We start from the raw sequence: 22,074 nt of genomic DNA, 5'->3' as shown, positions 1-22,074 counted from the left end.
TCGCATTCATTTTCCAAGAAACAGAGTCTTTGTCCCGCGACCTTTAACCCAGTTTCAAGCCGACCTCTGTGACATGCAAGCCTTGGCTGAATATAACGACGGTTATAATTATTTATTAACGGTCATAGATGTATTTTCCAAGAAGGCCTATGTGAGGGTTTTGAGGAGAAAGACGTCCGTGGAGGTGGTTGAATCGTTTCAATCGGTGTTGGGGGAAAGTCAGATTCCTCGCAAACTCCAAACCGACGCGGGAAAAGAATTTTTTAACAAGAGTTTTCAAGCTCTGATGAAGAAACACAATATTGTACATTTTTCTACGGCCAGCGATCTCAAAGCTTCGGTGGTTGAAAGATTTAATCGTACTCTGAAAGGGAGAATGTGGAGATATTTTACAGCCAACAACACCAGGCGCTACCTAGACGTCTTACAAGACTTGGTAAAAAGCTACAATCACGGATATCACAGCAGTATTAAAATGAAACCGGTGGATGTGACTTTGGAAAATACCCCTCAAGTGTTTGAGAATCTCTACGGCTCATTCACAGCATTCAAACGCAAATACAAATTTGCCACGGGAGATATGGTGAGAATATCCAAAGTGAGAGGAGTGTTTGATAAAAAATATGAACAGAGTTTTACAGACGAGGTGTTTACAATAACACGACGTCTCCATCGATCTCCCCCGGCATACAGACTGAAAGATTTTGACGGTGAAATAATAGAGGGTTCTTTTTACGAAGCCGAGTTGCAGAAAGTAAAAGAGAGCGAGGACAAGCGCTATCATGTGGAGGAAATTCTAAAACGACGTACGGTCGGTGGCAAAAAACAAGTTCTAGTGCACTGGAAAAACTGGCCCGAAAAATTCAACAGTTGGGTGGACGCTGACCTCCTTACAAATGTATAAAACAATCTGATGCCTTTGATGAGCCTCACAGTCTAAAGATCATCGAGCATTATGGATCATTCCTGCAACGAGGGTTTTTACCTCACCTTACCCTCCAACGCCAGCCTCAACGTATTTAAAGAAAACAAAAGTTCCCATTACCAGATAGATTTAAGTCAACATATAGATTTAGCAGGCTCATGGGAGGTGGCCTTAACAGAGATTTCATACCCTCGCTCATGGTATAATGTTTCTAACGGAGCATTTTATGAATGGCTAAAGAGACCTCCACCGGTGGGACCTGAAAGCAATCCTGGAATGGGGATAGTTTACCGTCAAGAATTGAGAGGGGGATGTTATGAGAACATTACACGATTCATAAATGAACTGAATGAATCTTTACAAAAAATTGACAACGATGTGAGGATAGCCTTTGACGATGTTAAAAAGCGAATCTCCTATCAATCAGGGGGTCAAACTCATTTTCGTTTTTCCCCTTCCCTGGCTTACATCATGGGAGTGAAACCTGGAAAGTGGATCAACTTTGACCGGGGGTCGGCCCCCTATCCCGCGGATATAAACGCCGGTTTCTACCATCTCTACTGTTACAGTGACGTGGTGCGACCTCAGATAGTAGGCGACGCTTATGCTCCTCTTTTGAGAATCGTGAGTGTAGAGGGAGCTTACGGTGAGATTGTCACCAAGTGTTTTAACCCCGCCTACTATTTACCCGTCTCGAAAAATCACATTGAAAACATCAGGGTGGAGATTAAATCTGATCAGAACAAACACGTCGACTTCACCTTTGGAAAGACCATCGCGAAGCTCCACTTTAGACCCGTTAGAAAGTAAAACCAACAACAATGAGAATGAGTCAACCCATGCACGACCCTCTACGTTTAGTGGGTTATTACGAAAGCCAGGTGGGGGGTTCCCTCCCCGGTTTCACAGGTTCACCTGTGATGTACGGGCGTGGGATAGGCTCCGTGTTTTCCAGGTTGTTTCGTTTTGTATCACCTCTGGTGAAAAGAGGTTTTGCCCTGGTCAAACCTCATCTTAAAACAGCGGCAAAAAATATCGCTTCCGACGTATTCAGTCATGCCGTTGGAAAAATGGGTAGTGGGGTACAAGACGGATCAGGAGGAATAATGGTCCTGGCTAGACAACCCCGAAAGAGACCCCCGGGACGACGTCTCTCAACGAGTGGTAAAAAACGCCGTCATCTGGGGAGAAGAAAATCAGTCGGTAAAAGGTTTTCAAAGAGAAGGACCGTCGTTCCCTCACACGATATATTTTAAAAAAAAAAGAAAAAAGATGGCTCTTTTACATCAAAATTCGGCCGAATGCACGATGGCCGAGCTGGATTTATTTTCAGCTCCTATGACTCAGATGTCTATCGATGATAAATCCTACACAGAAGTCCTACCGCTATCCGCCATCACTGACGGGGGTCCTATTGAATTTTTCATCCCGGGAGAAGGTGAAAAGTACTTGGATCTGAATGACACATTACTTTACCTGCGGGTTAAAATTACCCGCGCCGATGGATCAAATATCCCAAACGACGCCAATGTGGGTCTCATCAATTATCCTCTAAACACCATCTTCAGCCAATGCGACATTATGCTCGGGGAAAGACTGATTTCTCAATCCAGCGCCACACACCCATACAGGGCGATAATTGAAACGCTACTAAACTATTCTGAAGCCACACTCAGAAGTCAATTCTCAGCCGGGTTATTCCACAAAGACACCGGCGGCTCAATAGACTCTATAGAAACAGCGAACGGACCAAACAAAGGACTCAACATCAGAGCCGGTTACACGGCTGAATCTAAAGAGGTTCAGCTACTAGGACCCCTCCACGCAGACATTCTTTTCAGCGAGAGACTCCTTCTCAACTCGGTGGATCTGAGGATCAAACTCACGCGTGCCAGCGACGCCTTTTGTCTCACAGGGGCTGCGGACGGTACTTTCCGTCTGAAAGTGCTGGGTGCCTCTCTCTTCACAAAAAAGGTCACCGTTTCGCCGGCCGTACGATTGGGGCACGCCTCGGCCTTACTCAAAGGAAACGCACTCTACCCTTTGTCACGGGTCAGCGTGAAAACCTACTCTATCCCTGAAAATTCCAGAGTATGCACACAAGAAAATTTGTTTTTGGGCACGATGCCTAAATACATTGTTTTGGGTATGGTAAATCATGAAGCTTTCACAGGAAGAAGAGATCTCTCACCCTTTAATTTCCAGCATTTTAACGCTGAATACATCACCCTCTGTCACGCGGGAAAACAAATTCCCTCCAAAGCTTTCCAACCGCAATTTAACCAGGGGGCTTCGGTCAGAGAGTTTTACAACATGTTTACCGCTACAGGGAGGCATATGAAAGATTTACCTCTGTGCATCAACAGACAAGATTTTGAACGGGGTTATTCGCTGTTTGTGTTCAATCTCAATCCGGGAGAGGACAGCGACGCATTGTCTCGGGTTTCTAATGGCACTTTGAGGTTGGAAATGAGATTCAGAGTACCCTTACCCAACACGGTCACTCTTGTGGTTTACGCATGTTACGATTCTATTTTGGAAATTGATTCCAAACGACAAGTGCTGGTGGATTATTATTGACGACGGAGATGAATAACCATCAACTGGAGAAGCTTCTGCGACGAGTGTTGGGGAATGTTTTCTGTGGTGTATGGGCCTCCGACCAACTCCCCTCACTGACTCGCTCCTTTACCCCACCCTCCTACTTTATCGTCAACACCCACGAAGGACATCGACCGGGGGAGCACTGGTTATCGATGACTCTGGAGGAAGATGGGACCGCCACTTTTTTTGATTCTTATGGATTTTCTCCCGATTTTGATTACTACCCTCGGAGCATCTTGAACTTTTTGGAAAATCGTTCTGACCGTATATTGTACCACAACCTACAGCTTCAACACCCTTTGTCCACAGTGTGCGGTCAACACTGCGTTTATTATCTGCACCATCGATTTTGCGGACTGTCTTTTGAACAAGTTTTGTCTTTATACACAGATGATGTAGTAAAAAATGATCTTGAAGCATATACCCTGGTTAAAAAAATTCAATGTTGTACTAGCACGAATAAGAATAATAGTAGTCGTTGTGGCGTACAAGACGTCTGTTGTTTAGAAACTTTTTTGAACCGTTGAAATGAAAATGCTGTACACACTGCGTTTGATGAATAAAAAAACATTTTATTGAAACAAGAGTTTTGTCATCATTCATTCAAGGTTTAACCAATGTGGGGACAATGTCACTTTTCTACCTCTTCTTTTCCTCTCGGGGGATAGAAATGTTTCTTTTTCCACCCATTCTGATTCAAACTCTCCATCCGCTTTCAGACGTCTGTATTGATCTCGTGCTCTGGGGTTATGAATGGTCGATGTGGGGACATTTAGCTCCGTCAACGCTGTTAAAAATTTTCTCCAACCCTCAGGGGTGCGGGTCTGTGGATTTTTGGACCGTTGCATCAGGTGTTTCAGTAAATCGATCATATGAGATCCCTGCACCGGTGTACCGTTTTGAACAAACTCTCCTTTAGAGGTCCACCCCTTATCATTCTCGGATAATTTTTTCATAATGTACTCGGCGTTGTTACGGTCGCGTCGGGGGAGGATTTTCAGAACTTCGATCATCGTGACATCCTTTGACCCCCCGCCAGTATTCCGAGGTTTATCCTCCGGTTTATCCATCGGTTTATCCTCTGGTTTATCCTCCGGTTTATCCTCAGAGTCATTCCATGGTTCACCCCGCAAATCCTTGTGTAAAGTCAGAGTCATCCTTTTCTCCTCCCGTTGCCCCTGCTTCAACAGGCCGAGATATCTCTGCAGCAGGGTATCGTATATTTTTATTCTTTCATGAGGATTCATTCCGGGTTCGTTTAAGACGGCTCTCATTTTAACATCTAGATCATCCTCCGCCGAGTCTCTGATGGTCGGCTCCGGGCGAGTCAGACGATTTAATTGTTGGGGGGATAGGAGAAACAATTTTTGAGCCTTTTTCATCTTCAACCTTTTCCGCTCAATCCACCGATAAGATTCCCTATAAACGGTACGACGGTGGCCAGTAAGGGTAGAAGAAAACCGCCCGACTGTTTCATCAGAGTCTGGCGTTTGCGTTTCAGTCCAGTCCTTTTATCAGCCAGCAGTCGGATGATTTTCTTTTGTTTTTTAAGCTGAGCAAATTGAGACGGTGATAAGGGCACATTACCCTTCAGAATGTTTAAAGCAATTTCACACAGCGTCTGGATAAAGTCTGGTGAGCCGTGACTCAGAATATCTCGACGTTTTTGTGGTGTGGCATGGTACAGAGCTTTTAACATGGGACCGTTCCTCTTTACACGCTTTGACATTATGTTTTTGGCACGTAGACAACGGGCCACTGGTGCGGAAGCACGCCCGACCTCACTCTGTATTGTTCTGGACAGAAAGGTGTCAGGTCGACCAATAAATAGCCATGAGCATCCAAAGTAGCATCCGCAAAACTTTCCAAGAAAAAACTTTTTTGTGCGGGGAACATTTGCTGTGCCAACACGTTAATCTGCAATCTGTCCCGCGGATTCTTAAACAGTATCATATAATTACAGTTTAAGCTAATGGTGCGTGAAAATTTTCCCTGATGAAAAACATTCTGGGTCAGCATCATAACGCTCATATTTCTATGATGTCTATACTGCGTGAAAATTTTAACCACTTCGGGGTGATTTGAGGCTTGAAAAATAACATCGTCCAAAATCACCAAATGGGTCTGATCGTCCGGAAACAAGTTTTCATCTTCAAAGGAATCAGGCAGTCCTTCAACAAATTTTATTTTTTTATTCATCTTTTTTAATTCAGCATACATGGGTTGGAAAGATGTATAAATCCACACAATGTTGTCGGGTATAGAATTCATGACGTGTTCACAATTTTCCAATACACATTTTACAAAAAAAGTCTTTCCGCAACCACTAGGTCCTACAACCAGGCATGAAAAAGGTGTATGAAATCTGGGATCAAAGTCTACTCGTTCCATTTTTTCCATTTCCTCTCTAATACCCGAAAGGTAAAGTTTTCCCGTCGGGAAAGAGACGTCTTTTGTCATACACCACTCGAAACTTTTTTTCGAAAGACGAGTTATTTAAAAGGAACCCCCTTTTATCACGAACAATTTGGTGATGAGGGGTGTAGATCGCACCTGTTTTGTCTTCCTCCAGATAGCCCTCCACCAAATCTTTAACGCTGTCAAAGTTGACCCTCTCACAACACTCGCGGGTTTGAGTGATTCCTTTGGCACGCAGCACAGTTTTTTTACCCTGCAGGGTATGGTAGGCATAACTCTTTGGACCGGCGGAGACGAATTCGTGAATGCTGTCTCCTCCCAACTCATCCGTCAAATCGCCTAGATAGGACCCCGTCTCCAGAGAAACTTCCCCCTCGTTTACCGTGTAGATTAAACTATCGGTGTCTGTGTAAAGAACTCTCTCTTGCAACCCCTCTAGGTAACCGTACATTTTCAAACGTGCGTAAGCGGTGGTAAAAGCAGCGACAAATACATTATTTGTGTTACCGGGAAGCACCACGCTGTTTTTACTGTATTGCCATTGCACCATAGCAATTTGCTCGTTGAGAAAGGAAAAATATTCAACCTGATATTTTCCTGAAAATACAAAGTCGAAAAATACTTCACTTTTTCTCACCAAGGTGGTCTGAGTTCTATTGCACCTCTCCGCAAACTTTCCCCAAAGGCTGTTTAAACAGAGTTTTGACATTTGTCTCTTGGCAGGGTTGGGTTCGATTTTTTCAGCATCCAGCTGTATTCCCTGATTTTCACGATATTCACGAATGTACTTTTCCCTGCTTTCTGCATCGACGGCTTCTTTGGGATACCCTGAAGCTTCTTGCTTACCCTTTAGGAAAGTTTGAACATAACCCGTAAAAACGGTTTCGCTCCGTTCTTCAAAGTGCCACACCTCCGTAATCTTACCGACTCTGTATCCCAACTGTAAAGCTTTGTTGAATTCGAGCGTGACCCAGACTCCCGTCAATGCCCTTCCTTCCTCATCATGTTCGCAGGGTTCCTGCTGGTTATTGTTTTCTGCGCATGTGCGGCAAAGTGTAAACACTAGTTTACCCTTGACCGTTCTGTAGGGTAGCACAGGGAAATAGAGACCTCGAGGAGGGTGAACAACGGCTCTGACCAGACCGAAATAGTTTCCAACATCGTCAAAATCCGTGTGGATGATGACAGGATGACCCAGGGGGTAAGGAAATGCGCTGTTGACGTACGGGTAGAGAGAGGTGACATCCTCATACAATACACGCTGGTTCTCACCCGCCGTGTGCCTCAAGCAAAAGGCGCTTGTCCTACCTCCATAAAGAGCGTCTCGAGGCATGAGAGGTGCGGGGTAATTGCGTGTTTTGAGAAAGTCTATTACCCTAGGGTTTGATTTTTTCATTTCATTCCACTCGTGCTCTCTGATGACGATGATGTTGACCTTGTGGTCACGCTTTAACGCTTTCATTTTTTTCTCGGTAGCCTTGTGCAACTCCTCGAACGGTGTGTTTGTCAAAGGGCATACAGCACCGGGTTCGAAACACGTCGGGCATCCGTGATAAAAACACCCCTGAAATTCCCAGACGAATGGTTTGCCACCGATTATAGCAAACCCATCCACAAAGTATGCCCCCATCTGTTTTTCGCCTTTGTTTAAAGCATGCTGAATGAAAATACCACGACGATGCGACTCCCATTCTAACCATTGGATGCTGGTGTGTGAGTATTTTTTACACAACCCTCGGTAGTTATCCGGGGAAGGTATGGCTAGAGAACGCGGCTCGAGGAAATTAGTCACAAACACCTTCATGCAGGCCGAGGCTATGGTGATACGGGAGAAGGGGTCAACACCCGTCTCGCTCGTAAACTCGGCTCTAAATTTGATGCAACCCTCACGAAGAACATTGACGTCGTTTTTACAGTAGTGTACCGCTTGTTTTTGAAAATCAAAGACCTCGCTTTTCTCATTTTGATACCACGTCTCAAACTTGGTGCGTTCAACAGGTGTCATGCGTTCTACACCGTAATTGCTGATTGCGGGGTATTTTCCGACATAATTTAAATGTTCCTCCGAACTAAATTTGTGAGGAAAATACCCCTTGGACCAGCAATCACCGAGTCCTAACGCTTTTGGCATAGCGCTAAGCGGCATGGTAAGGAAGGAAAGCGAGTCAATGTATTTTTGCAAAAAATCAGGGTCTTTAAAACAGAGAACTTTACTCCCCTGCATGATAATTAAGGGTGCTATACCCAGCCGTACCATGCCTCTCAGAATCAAGTAACCGTCAAATCCTCTCGAATTGTGGGCTATAAATGTAGATTTAAGATAACGAGGTTTCCTGAAATGATTGAGGAAAACTGTAACACAATCCAGTCCAAAAGCACACCACTCTTCTCCTTGCAGCGTCTTGGTACAGACTAGAAAGGGAATGTGAGTGTGATTGTCATCGACAAACGTCTCAAAATCATAGAATATGATATTATCATTGTGGTTTACTTCACGTGGTTGGGGTTGTATATAGCAAAGATGTCGTGTTTCAGGTGTCTCTGAGTCACTGCGAGGTAGCTCTTCTTTACATATTTGACATTTTAACTTAGGGCACGTGTGTTTAGCGATACCTGTAGCCACAGGTACATCGTAAAATAGGTTGCATTTAAGGCATTTCTTTCGCCGATCGCAGTTGCTGACGAGTTTTTCCATAACCCGGTGTTTTACCCTGTGTCTGAGGAGACATGCAGGAGAACGACACCACATGTTGCAATCCCTGCAAAGCACAGTTTTCCCCTCTATTTTTACACACCCGTTTTGTGTACAGACCAAGCAATAGCCGTCGCATTTGTGTCTGTCGGGTTTGTCGTACCCTTGGTAACAGTAGTGACAAACGTGCGGTTTTGACAAAAAACCTTTAATGTTAATGATACCGCTGTAATGATTCTGAGATAAATACAGATACAACGGATTTTCTGATTTGGGGTAATCCGTCTCGAACCGTGAGAGGGGTCGTTGGCCCTCTTCTCTGTACAGTATGACAATTTTACGACGTACCACTTTTTCAAATTCACGAATATGACTGAAAGTGACGGAAGTCTGTTCGTCTAAGCCCGCTTTTCTCTGTATTTTTTCAGCCTCCGCCACAGCCTGGCTATCTGTAAATTCAGGATGTAACAGACTTGCTAGGCTAATGGCAAAACATAGTTGATTATTCGAGTTTAATGGATTGTAAAGATAACGAGCTTTTTTTCTGCGGATTTCATGTTCCAAAAGGGTTTCGATTTTTCTTCTTACACCACCTCGAGGGTTATGTATCACCTGGACCATCACCTGTATTTCTTCATCGTTCAATATTTCAACGTTTGATTGTACCAACAGATCTAACACATCTTGAAAAGCATTCATCACAGCCCCGGCATCGTTTCGAAATGTAAATGAAGTGTGTTGATTTGCACTTTCACCGGATAACTCCAATTGAATGATATCGCCGGGTCTAGCTTCCTTAGTTACCATCTGTGTCAGCTTTTTAAGGCTCCCCAAGACTCCGCGGTAAAATGTGGCGTAATCTGTTACATCGTTGTTTTGAGGAAAAGTTAAAACGCTGGATAGTTGTATATTGTTGAATGTTTCCCTCCTCAAGACATTTACCCCATCACCCCTCTGGGTCTCATTTGAAATTGATTGGTCAGCCGTTGACGGTTGGTTCTGCATGACCCCCACCACCTCCGAAAAATCCAAACATTCCCCCGAGGGTGTCGCCCCTCCCAACACATCGTGATGCTGTGTAGAGGCTTGTGTGTTTGTGTTTGAATTTAACACATTAATATCATCTTGCAAAGACGGATCATTGTTTGGTTCCCATTCTATCTGGTTGTTTGGATCTAAATGATGATTACAAACGTCTTCATCTTCTTCAATAACTACATCTAATTCAGATGGAACTACACCCATTATATTTCTCTAAAGAAAAAAAAGAAAAAATAATTCGAATGGAACAGATATAACAAACCAGTATGTATCAAATCATGTCTGCCATCTTCATGAGAGTGCGAGCCAGTATACGATAGTACTGTTTCAGCCTTCTTCTGTTTCTATCATGTTTGTCGAGCTGGCGGGCGCATCTACGCTTCCTCCTGCGTTTGTTGCCTGTGGAAAAAAAAAAAAAAAAAAAAAAAAAAAAAATTAATATATACCGGCTTTAACCACATGTGGCGCTGTCATCTCCACTCATGCAAGCATAGCCGGAAACAACCGCCCACCTCCGGAATCAGTCCCCGCCCATTCCCCTTAGGCGCGAAATTCATTTGAGCGAAAGACATTGGAATGAGAGGAGCTCTTTAAAGCTCCTGAGAATCTTAAAAAGCTTACAGAAAACGAGAAAAACTTACAGCGGGTGCCTGTTGGACATTCACCGTCGTTTTCGATGATTTCCCCACGGAGCAAGGATTCGATGTCTGGAGTCTTTGGCGCAATCAAGCCTTCTCCTCTGCCTGGAATGGCCGTTGACGGACCCTCCAGCGTTAAGGGAGACCAGTGAGCAAGAGATGTAAACGGAAAATCTGTAAGTAAATATATGTATATATGTATCGTATACCGCATGTTTTTTTTCTTGTAAAAATGAGAATTATTTGACTCACCAGACTGCGATTGGGTTAAAGGGATCGCGTTGGTCTCTTCCGGCGAATCCTCTATAAAACAAAATAATGAATACACACAATATTAAATAATTCGAAGGTTTAAACACACCTCGATAATCATCTTCCAACTTTGTAAGATCGATCAAACAAAGTTCTTCGTCTTTCACTTCGTCGTCATCGGCTGTTAAAAAAAAAAAAGGTATTACATCGTCGTACACGTGCAATGCTTTTAACGTTTAAATGCTTAAACGGAGTTAAACCATTGTCTAATAATGTGGTAAAAACGGAGGTAATGAAATGAATACAGTAAAAAAAAAAAAAAATCGGTACTTACACAAAAGGATTGGAGACTCTGTTAGGAGATCCCTTGGTGGTGGGTGAATTTCAACTCGATGTTCGACTGTTTTTAGTTCGAATAAATACTTATTATAGTAACATTAAACAGACGTGTTACAAGGAATGAAAAAAAAAAAAAAAGAAATTACCTTTCATTTTGCAAATCGCGGTTACACTGTGTTCTGCTCTAGTTCTCCATCTGTTTAAATATGTTTTCGTGAGGTATGGAAGTTGTTTCAGACGGTCGTAAACATTTAAACGGTCAAATGGGTGGCCAGTTTCTATTCATACGAAATTCTCAAGCTCCCATAAAAACTGAACCCTCCTTTGTACCCCAAACTGACCTGTTGATTCAAACGGTCATAAACATTTAAACTGTCAGATGGGAAGTCAGTAAAAACTGAACCCTCCTTTTGTCCCCCAAACTGACCTGTTGTTTCAAACGACCGTAAAGACCAGTTGCTACGTGACACTGTGTTCTGCGATAGTTTTTTCCATCTGTTTAAATATGTTTTCGTGAGGTACGGAAGTTGTTTCAGTGCGTACGAATGTGTGTGTGTGTGTGTGTGTGTGTGTGTGTGTGTGTGTGTGTGTGTGTGTGTGCGTGTGTGCGTGTGTGCGTGTGTGCGTGTGTGCGTGCGTGCGTGCGTGCGTGCGTGCGTGCGTGCGTGCGTGCGTGCGTGCGTGTGTGTGTGTGTGTGTGTGTGTGTGTGTGCGTGTGTGTGCGTGTGTGTGCGTGTCCACCAAAAACTTCCCAATCCACGATAGATAACGATGAAAATATCGAGAAAGGGCTTCCGTCTCTTCTTTCTTTTAGCTGAAATAAGCAGATATCCCCCATTTCGTATCTGAATACAAATCCAAAAGATCCCTCCCCTTCCAAATCCCATTTCTCACGCAAAGATTCGGTCGGCGGCATCTGAATACGATTTAGAAACACTCGACTTTTTTGCGGAGCGTCAATGTAAGTTTTATTATTTTTATAAATCGAAACAGGCGTTTCACTAATCATGACCGAATCGAACAAAGTCTTTACGCTAACGTATAAAGCTCCAAATAATGACTAAGCCTTACACTGCCCTTTTGTACCCCTCGTGTGTGTGTGTGTGTGTGTGTGTGTGTGTGTGTGTGTGTGTGTGTGTGTGTGAAGTGCGTGCGTGTCCACATCTCCACACGTAACATTCCCAGCCATCAATACATCGAAATCTGGAAGTTGTTTCAAACGATCGTAAACATTTAAACTATCAAATATATGGTCACATGCTGCTCAGATGACATTGCTTTCTTAAAAAAAACTGATCCCTCCTCTGTTCCCTGTCAGGTCTTAACTCCACCCTCTTCCTGGTTTAACCACTCCCACCGCAGGTCTTAACTCTGCCCTCTTTCTGTTTAAAACTCCACCCTCTTCCTGGTTTAACCACTCCCACCGCAGGTCTTAACTCCACCCTCTTCCGGGTAAGCCACACCCACTTGACCTTGACATTTGAACCTGACCTTTAACCTTGACCTTTAACCTTGACCCCCTCATAAATCATTAACCTTTGAACTTGACCCCTCATAAATCATTGACCTTTGACCTTGAGGGTCATAAATCATTGTTTTATGGGGGGTCATAAATCACTTTTGACTAAAGGTAGGGACTTAACTTCTCTCACAAAGGCAAGGTAACAGTATTGTTGCCAGTTGATTGACACATGACTCAGGTGCAGTCCTTAGTCGGCCCAAAAGGACAGGAGAGCGCCTTAACCACGGTGAAGTAAGAACAGTCCTGTCGCTGAAACCAAGAAAACCCGCCTCCGGTCAGTCTTACGGGATTGGAGTCATGTGTGTCCGTGGGTAAAGGATTCGGATGATGCAAGTTAAGCTCCCCCTGACACACACACACACACCAGCCTTTGACACGAAGAAGCCGAGACCTCCTTTGGAGCTCCTGGGCAGTGGCCTCCTCCCCATAAAAGATTACAGTTGGTACAAAATGCGGCTGCTAGACTTTTGACAAGAACAAGAAAGCTTGATCACATTACGCCTGTACTGTATATAACTTTATATACATATATACATACATATATACCTATACTGTATATACCTTTATATACATATATACATACATATATAACTATACTGGCTCACCAGCACTGGCTTCCTGTGCACTTAAGATGTGACTTTAAGGTTTTACTACTTACGTATAAAATACTACACGGTCTAGCTCCATCCTATCTTGCCGATTGTATTGTACCATATGTCCCGGCAAGAAAATCTGCCTTCAAAGGACTCCGGCTTATTAGTGATTCCTAAAGCCCAAAAAAAGTCTGCGGGCTATAGAGCGTTTTCCGTTCGGGCTCCAGTACTCTGGAATGCCCTCCCGGTAACAGTTCGAGATGCTACCTCAGTAGAAACATTTAAGTCTCACCTTAAAACTCATCTGTATACTCTAGCCTTTAAATAGACCTCCTTTTTAGACCAGTTGATCTGCCGCTTCTTTTTTTCTCCTATGTCCCCCCCTCCCTTGTGGAGGGGGTCCGGTCCGATGACCATGGATGAAGTACTGGTTGTCCACAGCCGAGACCCAGGATGGAACGCTCGCCTGTGTATGGGTTGGGGACATCTCTACGCTGCTGATCCGCCTCCGCTTGAGATGGTTTCCTGTGGACGGGACTCTCGCTGCTGTCTTGGATCCGCTTTGAACTGAACTCTCGCGACTGTGTTGGAGCCACTATGGATTGAACTTTCACAGTATCATGTTAGACCCCGCTCGACATCCATTGCTTTCGGTCCCCTAGAGGGGGGGGGGGGGGTTTGCCCACATCGGAGGTCCTCTCCAAGGTTTCTCATAGTCAGCATTGTCACTGGCGTCCCACTGGATGTGAATTCTCCCTGCCCACTGGGTGTGAGTTTTCCTTGCCCTTTTGTGGGTTCTTCCGAGGATGTTGTAGTCGTAATGATTTGTGCAGTCCTTTGAGACATTTGTGATTTGGGGCTATATAAATAAACATTGATTGATTGATTGATAAAAGGAAAGTAGTCTCCATCCCATCAGCACTATAACTCTATTAGGCACAGCTCCAGGACACACTAAGCAAGCCCCGGTCCACAATGGCGTCATTGTCAGCCAGGGTTGCAGGATTTATTCCCCCTCCTCCCACATCCTGACCTTCACCTCTGACCCCTCCTGCCATCTCACACGCTCCTGGACCGAACACGTACGGGTTTCTGCCTTCTGGGTCTTAAAGGCCAACTGGAATGAGATGTTCTTATTCAAACGGGGATAGCAGGTCCATTCTATGTGTCATACTTGATCATTTTGCCATATTGCCATATTTTTGCTGAAAGGATTTAGTAGAGAACATCCGCGACAATTTCCCCATTAATTTGAGCGAGGATGAAAGATTCGTGGATGAGGAAAGTTAGAGTGAAGCACAAAAAAAAAAGGCGACGGCTCTAGGCAGCAACAGTGTTTATTTATATAGGCCCAAATCACAAATGTCTCAAAGGACGGCACAAATCATTACGACTACAACATCCTCGGAAGAACCCACAAAAGGGCAAGGAAAACTCACACCCAGTGGGCAGGGAGAATTCACATCCAGTGGGACGCCAGTGACAATGCTGACTATGAGAAACCTTGGAGAGGACCCCCCCCCCTCTAGGGGACCGAAAGCAATGGATGTCGAGCGGGTCTATCATGATACTGTGAAAGTTCAATCCATAGTGGCTCCAACACAGCCGCGAGAGTTCAGTTCAAAGCGGATCCAAGACAGCAGCGAGAGTCCCGTCCACAGGAGACCATCTCAAGCGGAGGCGGATCAGCAGCGTAGAGATGTCCCCAACCCATACACAGGCGAGCGTTCCATCCTGGGTCTCGACTCTGGACAGCCAGTACTTCATCCATGGTCATCGGACCGGACCCCCTCCACAAGGGAGGGGGGGACATAGGAGAAAGAAAAGAAGCGGCAGATCAACTGGTCTAAAAAGGAGGTCTATTTAAAGGCTAGAGTATACAGATGAGTTTTAAGGTGAGACCTAAATGCTTCTACTGAGGTAGCATCTCGAAGTCTTACCGGGAGGGCATTCCAGAGTACTGGAGCCCGAACGGAAAACGCTCTATAGCCTGCAGACTTTTTTTGGGCTCTAGGAATCACTAATAAGCCGGAGTCCTTTGAAGGCAGATTTCTTGCCGGGACATATGGTACAATACAATCGGCAAGATAGGATGGAGCTAGACCGTGTAGTATTTTATACGTAAGTAGTAAAACCTTAAAGTCACATCTTAAGTGCACAGGAAGCCACTGCAGGTGAGCCAGTATAGGTATATATGTATGTATATATGTATATAAAGGTATATACAGTATAGGTATATATGTATGTATATATGTATATAAAGGTATATACAGTATAGGTATATATGTATGTATATATGTATATAAAGGTATATACAGTATAGGTATATATGTATGTATATATGTATATAAAGGTATATACAGTACAGGCGTAATATGATCAAACTTTCTTGTTCTTGTCAAAAGTCTAGCAGCCGCATTTTGTACCAGTCGGCAACTTTTGGTTGCTAATAAAAAAAGCCTTGCCTGTACCGGAAGTAGCAGAGGATGTGCGCGTGATGTCACGGGTTGTGGAGCTCCTCACATCCGAACATTGTCTATAACCATAGCCTCCAGCAGCAAGAGCTATTCAGACCGAGAAAGCGACAATTTCCCCATTAATGTGAGCAGGGATGAAAGATTCGTGGATGAGGAAAGTTAGAGTGAAGCACAAAAAAAAAGGCGACGGCTCTAGGCAGCAACAGTGTGGGCGTTTCAGATGTAATTAGACACATTTACTAGGATAATTCTAAAAGATCCCTTATCTGCTTATAGTTCAATCAATCAATCAATCAATCAATCAATGTTTACTTATATAGCCCTAAATCACTAGTGTCTCAAAGGGCTGCACAAACCACTACGACATCCTCGGTAGGCCCACATAAGGGCAAGGAAAACTCACACCCAGTGGGACATTGGTGACAATGATGACTATGAGAAACCTTGGAGAGGAGGAAAGTAATGGATGTCGAGCGGGTCTAACATGATACTGTGAAAGTTCAATCCATAATGGATCCAACACAGTCGCGAGAGTCCAGTCCAAAGCGGATCCAACACAGCAGCGAGAGTCCCGCTCACAGCGGAGCCAGCAGGAAAACATCCCAAGCGGATGTATCCCCAGCCGATACACAGGCAAGCAGTACATGGCCACCGGATCGGACCGGACCCCCTCCACAAGGGAGAGCGGGACATAGGAGAAAAAGAAAAGAAACGGCAGATCAACTGGTCGAAAAAGGGAGTCAGTTCTAATAGTATTTTGGATGAGTAAAGTCATACCTAAAAGTCGGATGGCTGTGGGGAACGCCAGTGTCTCTCAGAGAAGCCAATGGAGGAGCCAAGATCACAGCTGCCTCTTTGAACTGCTGGATGAGGTCGCATAACCCACTGAAGTCTCCGGTAAGAGTCGACTTAACATCACAATTTTCCCATCCAAAAACTTGCTGGTTGACGTAGAGAAACATGTCTGCTTGACCGCTTTGTGGTAAAGCTTCACAACAACTAAAGAAACACCGGCTGTGTTTCGGTGCTAAAGGCAGCTGCAATCCAACGCTTTCCACCAACAGCATTCTTCTTTGACGTCTCCATTATTAATTGAACAAATTGCAAAAGATTCAGCAACACAGATGTCCAAATTACTGTGTAATTATGCGATGAAAAGAGACGACTTTTAGCTGTAAGTGGTGCTGGGCTAATATGTCCCCTCCAACCAATAATGTCACAAACCCACGTCGTCGTACGCATCATCATTCCGCAAAAGCCTAATAGTGAGAGTCCAGTCCATAGTGGATCTAACATAATAGTGTGAGAGTCCAGTCCATAGTGGATCTAACATAATAGTGTGAGAGTCCAGTCCATAGTGGATCTAACATAATAGTGAGAGCGTCCAGTCCATAGTGGATCTAACATAATAGTGTGAAAGTCCAGTCCATAGAGGATCTAACATATTAGTGTGAAAGTCCAGTCCATAGTGGATCTAACATAATAGTGAGAGTCCAGTCCATAGTGGATCTAACATAATAGTGTGAGTCCAGTCCATAGTGGATCTAACATAATAGTGAGAGTCCAGTCCATAGTGGATCTAACATAATAGTGTGAGAGTCCAGTCCATAGTGGATCTAACATAATAGTGAGAGAGTCCAGTCCATAGTGGATCTAACATATTAGTGTGAGAGTCCAGTCCATAGTGGATCTAACATAATAGTGAGAGTCCAGTCCATAGTGGATCTAACATAATAGTGTGAGAGTCCAGTCCATAGTGGATCTAACATAATAGTGTGAGTCCAGTCCATAGTGGATCTAACATAATAGTGAGAGTCCAGTCCATAGTGGATCTAACATAATAGTGTGAGAGTCCAGTCCATAGTGGATCTAACATAATAGTGTGAGAGTCCAGTCCATAGTGGATCTAACATAATAGTGAGAGTCCAGTCCATAGTGGATCTAACATAATAGTGAGAGTCCAGTCCATAGTGGATCTAACATAATAGTGTGAGAGTCCAGTCCATAGTGGATCTAACATAATAGTGTGAGAGTCCAGTCCATAGTGGATCTAACATAATAGTGAGAGTCCAGTCCATAATGGATCTAACATAATAGTGTGAGAGTCCAGTCCATAGTGGATCTAACATAATAGTGAGAGTCCAGTCCATAGTGGATCTAACATAATAGTGTGAGAGTCCAGTCCATAGTGGATCCAACATAATAGTGTGAGAGTCCAGTCCATAGTGGATCTAACATAATAGTGTGAGAGTCCAGTCCATAGTGGATCTAACATAATAGTGTGAAAGTCCAGTCCATAGAGGATCTAACATATTAGTGTGAAAGTCCAGTCCATAGTGGATCTAACATAATAGTGAGAGTCCAGTCCATAGTGGATCTAACATAATAGTGTGAGTCCAGTCCATAGTGGATCTAACATAATAGTGTGAGAGTCCAGTCCATAGTGGATCTAACATAATAGTGTGAGAGTCCAGTCCATAGTGGATCTAACATAATAGTGTGAAAGTCCAGTCCATAGAGGATCTAACATATTAGTGTGAAAGTCCAGTCCATAGTGGATCTAACATAATAGTGAGAGTCCAGTCCATAGTGGATCTAACATAATAGTGTGAGTCCAGTCCATAGTGGATCTAACGTAATAGTGTGAGAGTCCAGTCCATAGTGGATCTAACATAATAGTGTGAGAGTCCAGTCCATAGTGGATCTAACATAATAGTGAGAGAGTCCAGTCCATAGTAGATCTAACATAATAGTGTGAAAGTCCAGTCCATAGAGGATCTAACATATTAGTGTGAAAGTCCAGTCCATAGTGGATCTAACATAATAGTGAGAGTCCAGTCCATAGGGGATCTAACATAATAGTGCGAGAGTCCAGTCCATAGTGGATCTATCATAATAGTGTGAGAGTCCAGTCCATGTCGCTTTTTGATGCAGTATGGCCTTAGGGACCCAAGGTGTGTAATATCCTGGCTTACGTGCAGTGATTTCTCCACATTCTCTGAACTTTTGACGACATAACAGAGTGTAGATGGTGAAATCCCCCAATTCCTTGCCATAGGTCGTTGAGAATTATTGTTCTTAAACAATTTGCTCAGGCATTTTCAGACAAAGCGGTGCCCCTCGCCTCGTCCTTGTTTGTGAACGAGTGAGCATTTCACAGAGGCTGCTTTTACGGCCAATCCTGGCACCCACCTGTCACCAATCAGCCCGTTCACCTGTGGCATGTTCCGAATAAGTCTTCGGTGAGCATTTCTCCGTCTTTTTTGCCACTCGTGCCAGCTTTTTTTGGAAACATGTTGCAGGCAGCAAATTCCAAATGAGCCCAAAATAACAAAGTTTTCCAGTTGGAACGTTAAATGTCTTGTCCTTGCGGTCTATTCGACTGGATATACTCTGGGCGGTTCTAGTGGTTCTGGTGGGGAAGCAGAGGTGGTGGTTGTGGTTCGGGGGCGGGGGGGTCGTCTACAGGATTGTGCGTCTCCTGACCCCCGTGGAAAGGTCAGTTGCGAGGCATGAGAGTGGAGGGGCGGCCTAAATGCTTCTTTTCTCCCCGTTTCTCCCCCCCCGGCCGGGCAGAGACCGGCCATGGTTATTTATGAGCGTGTGGGAGCGGGTCTGCCATGAAAGCCGGCCGCCTCCTGGCTGTCATTGGTCCGGTTCTCCGGCATACTTACATGCACACGCTCAGCCGACATTAAGGAGCCCCGCCCAGAGCCGCGAGGGCAGAGGAAGGGACCGACCGACTGTTGCGGGGCAGAAGTGCAGAGTGAGCTTGACGCTGTCAGCACGCTGATAGATGCTGGTCAACGCCAGGAAAGTTCCAGAAGAGCAACATGGCAACGTAAAAGCAACGTTCACAAAGTGTAAGTCGGGGATTGTGTGAGGTCAGGGGCCATGTTTCCAGAAAGCTTTAGTAAAGACCGGGGGGGACCAGTTTCTCCCGCCACTGTCACTCGTATTTTCTGTATTCCGGAGAATCGCCATCCTCTACAGCATTTTTAAAACGCTGAATTTTTATAGATTGAATTTTTTCATACTGAACTTATTATACACTGAATTATTTTACACTGAATTTTTTTTGCACTGAATTTTTATACACTTTATTTTTTTACACTGAATTTTTATACTCGTAATTTTTAAAACACTGAAATTTTATACATTGAATTTTTCAGCAGTGATTTTTTTTACTCTGAACTTTTACACTTAATTTTTATACACATCATTTTTTTACACGGAATTTTTATACACGTCATTTTTTTTACACTGAATTTTTATACAGATAATTTTTAAAACACTGAATTTTTCAGCATTTAATTTTTTCATACTGAACTATTATACACTGAATTATTTTACACTGAATTTTTTTTGCACTGAATTTTTATACACTTTATTTTTTTACACTGAATTTCTATACTCGTAATTTTTAAAACACTGAAATTTTATACATTGAATTTTTCAGCAGTGATTTTTTTTACTCTGAATTTTTATACAGATCATTTTTAAAACACTGAATTTTTCAGCATTTAATTTTTTTTATACTGAACTATTATACACTGAATTATTTTACACTGAATTGTTTTTGCACTGCATTTTTATACACTGAATTTTTTTACACGTAATTTTTATACACATTATTTTTAAAACAATTTTTATGGATTGTATTATTTTACACTGAATTTTTATTACACTGAATTTTTTTACACTGAATTTTTATACAGATATATTTTAAATCACTGAATTTTTATAGATTGAATTTTTCAGCATTGAATTTTTTTTTACACTGAAATTTTATACACTGAATTATTTTACACGTAATTTTTTTTTCATACTGAATTTTTATACGGATAATTTTTAAAACACTGAATTTTTATAGATTTAATTTTTCAGCATTGAATTTTTTATACTGAACTATTATACACTGAATTTTTTTACACTGAATTTTCTTACACCAAATTTTTATACACTTTATTTTTTTACACTGAATTTTTATACTCATAATTTGTAAAACTCTCAAATTTTATACATTGAATTTTTCAGCAGTGATTTTTTTTACTCTGAACTTTTATACACTGAATTATTTTACACTGAATTTTTTTTGCACTGAATTTTTATACACTGAATTTTTTACACTGAATTTTTATACACATAATTTTTACAACAATTAATTTTTATAGATTGAATTATTTTACACTGAATTTTTTTTACACTGAATTTTTATCCTCATAATTTTTTTTTACACTGAATTTTTATACGGATATATTTTAAAACACTGAATTTTTATAGATTGAATTTTTCAGCATTGAATTTTTTATACTGAACTATTATACACTGAATTATTTTACACCAAATTTTCTTACACTGAATTTTTATACACTTTATTTTTTTTACACAGAATTTTTATACTCATAATTTTTAAAACACTGAATTTTTATACATTGAATTTTTCAGCATTGAATTTTTTATACTGAACTATTATACACTGAATTATTTTACACAAAATTTTCTTACACTGAATTTTTATACACTTTATTTTTTTTACACTGAATTTTTATACACATAATTTTTAAAACACTGAAATTTTATACATTGAATTTTTCAGCAGTGAATTTTTTTTTACTCTGAACTTTTATACACTGAATTATTTTACACTGAATTTTTTTTGCACTGAATTTTTATACACCAAATTTTTTTACACAAAATTTTTATACACATAATTTTTAAAACAATTTTTATAGATTGTATTATTTTACACTGAATTTTTTTACACTGAATTTTTATACACATAATTTTTTTTACACTGAATTTTTATACAGATATATTTTAAATCACTGAATTTTTATAGATTGAATTTTTCAGCATTGAAGTTTTTTTACACTGAAATTTTATACACTGAATTATTTTTCACGTAAGTTTTTTTCATACTGAATTTTTATACGCATAATTTTTAAAACACTGAATTTTTATAGATTTAATTTTTCAGCATTGAATTTTTTTTATACTGAACTATTTTACACTGAATTATTTTACACCTAATTTTCTTACACTGAATTTTTATACAATTGATTTTTTTACACTGAATTTTTACACACGTAATTTTTAAAACACTGAAATGTTAAACATTGAATTGTTCAGCAGTGATTTTTTTTTACTCGAAACTTTTATACACTGAATTATTTTACACTGAATTTTTTTTGCACTGAATTTTTATACACGTAATTTTTTTTATACTGAATATTTATACAGATAATTTTTAAAACACTGAATTTTTATAGATTGAATTTTTCAGCATTGAATATTTGTATACTGAACTATTATACACTGAATTATTTTACACAGAATTTTCGTACACTGAATTTTTACACACTTCATGTTTTTACACTGAATTTTTATACACATAATTTTTTTACACTAAATTTTTACACAGATAATTTTTAAAGCACTTAATTTTTATAGATTGAAGTTTTCATTATTTAATTTTTTTACACTGAACTTTTATACACTGAATTTTCTTACACTGAGTTTTTATACACGTATTTTTTTTTACACTGAATATTTTTACAGATCATTTTTAAA

The 22,074-nt window shown here is 41.6% G+C and overlaps 1 protein-coding gene across 2 annotated transcripts; it reads right to left on the bottom strand.

Moving 5' to 3' along the window:
* Positions 1–5,701: 5,701 nt before the first annotated feature.
* Positions 5,702–11,503, bottom strand: LOC133550827 (uncharacterized). 2 transcript variants are annotated; one of them, XM_061896890.1, is made up of 6 exons: positions 11,056–11,503; positions 10,905–10,970; positions 10,680–10,751; positions 10,571–10,621; positions 10,322–10,492; positions 5,702–10,079 (listed from the first exon to the last, which is right to left on the bottom strand). In XM_061896890.1, the coding sequence occupies exons 1-6, from the start codon at positions 11,060–11,062 to the stop codon at positions 9,952–9,954; spliced, it is 495 nt and encodes a 164-aa protein (XP_061752874.1). In that variant the 5' UTR covers positions 11,063–11,503; the 3' UTR covers positions 5,702–9,951. The 2 variants fall into 2 exon arrangements, with proteins under 2 accessions (XP_061752874.1, XP_061752873.1); XM_061896889.1 differs by having other exon boundaries at positions 11,056–11,501.
* Positions 11,504–22,074: the final 10,571 nt, after the last annotated feature.

This window comes from Nerophis ophidion, linkage group LG04 (assembly GCF_033978795.1).
Source record: "Nerophis ophidion isolate RoL-2023_Sa linkage group LG04, RoL_Noph_v1.0, whole genome shotgun sequence".
Classification (NCBI taxonomy): domain Eukaryota; kingdom Metazoa; phylum Chordata; class Actinopteri; order Syngnathiformes; family Syngnathidae; genus Nerophis; species Nerophis ophidion.
Note: the sequence above shows the minus strand (reverse complement) of the source record. Positions and strands in the feature narration are given on the sequence as shown.

Bases quoted from the DNA above. Each gene is read 5' to 3' on its own strand.
- LOC133550827 (XM_061896889.1), bottom strand. From the start codon at position 9,884: ATGGGTGTAGTTCCATCTGAATTAGATGTAGTTATTGAAGAAGATGAA.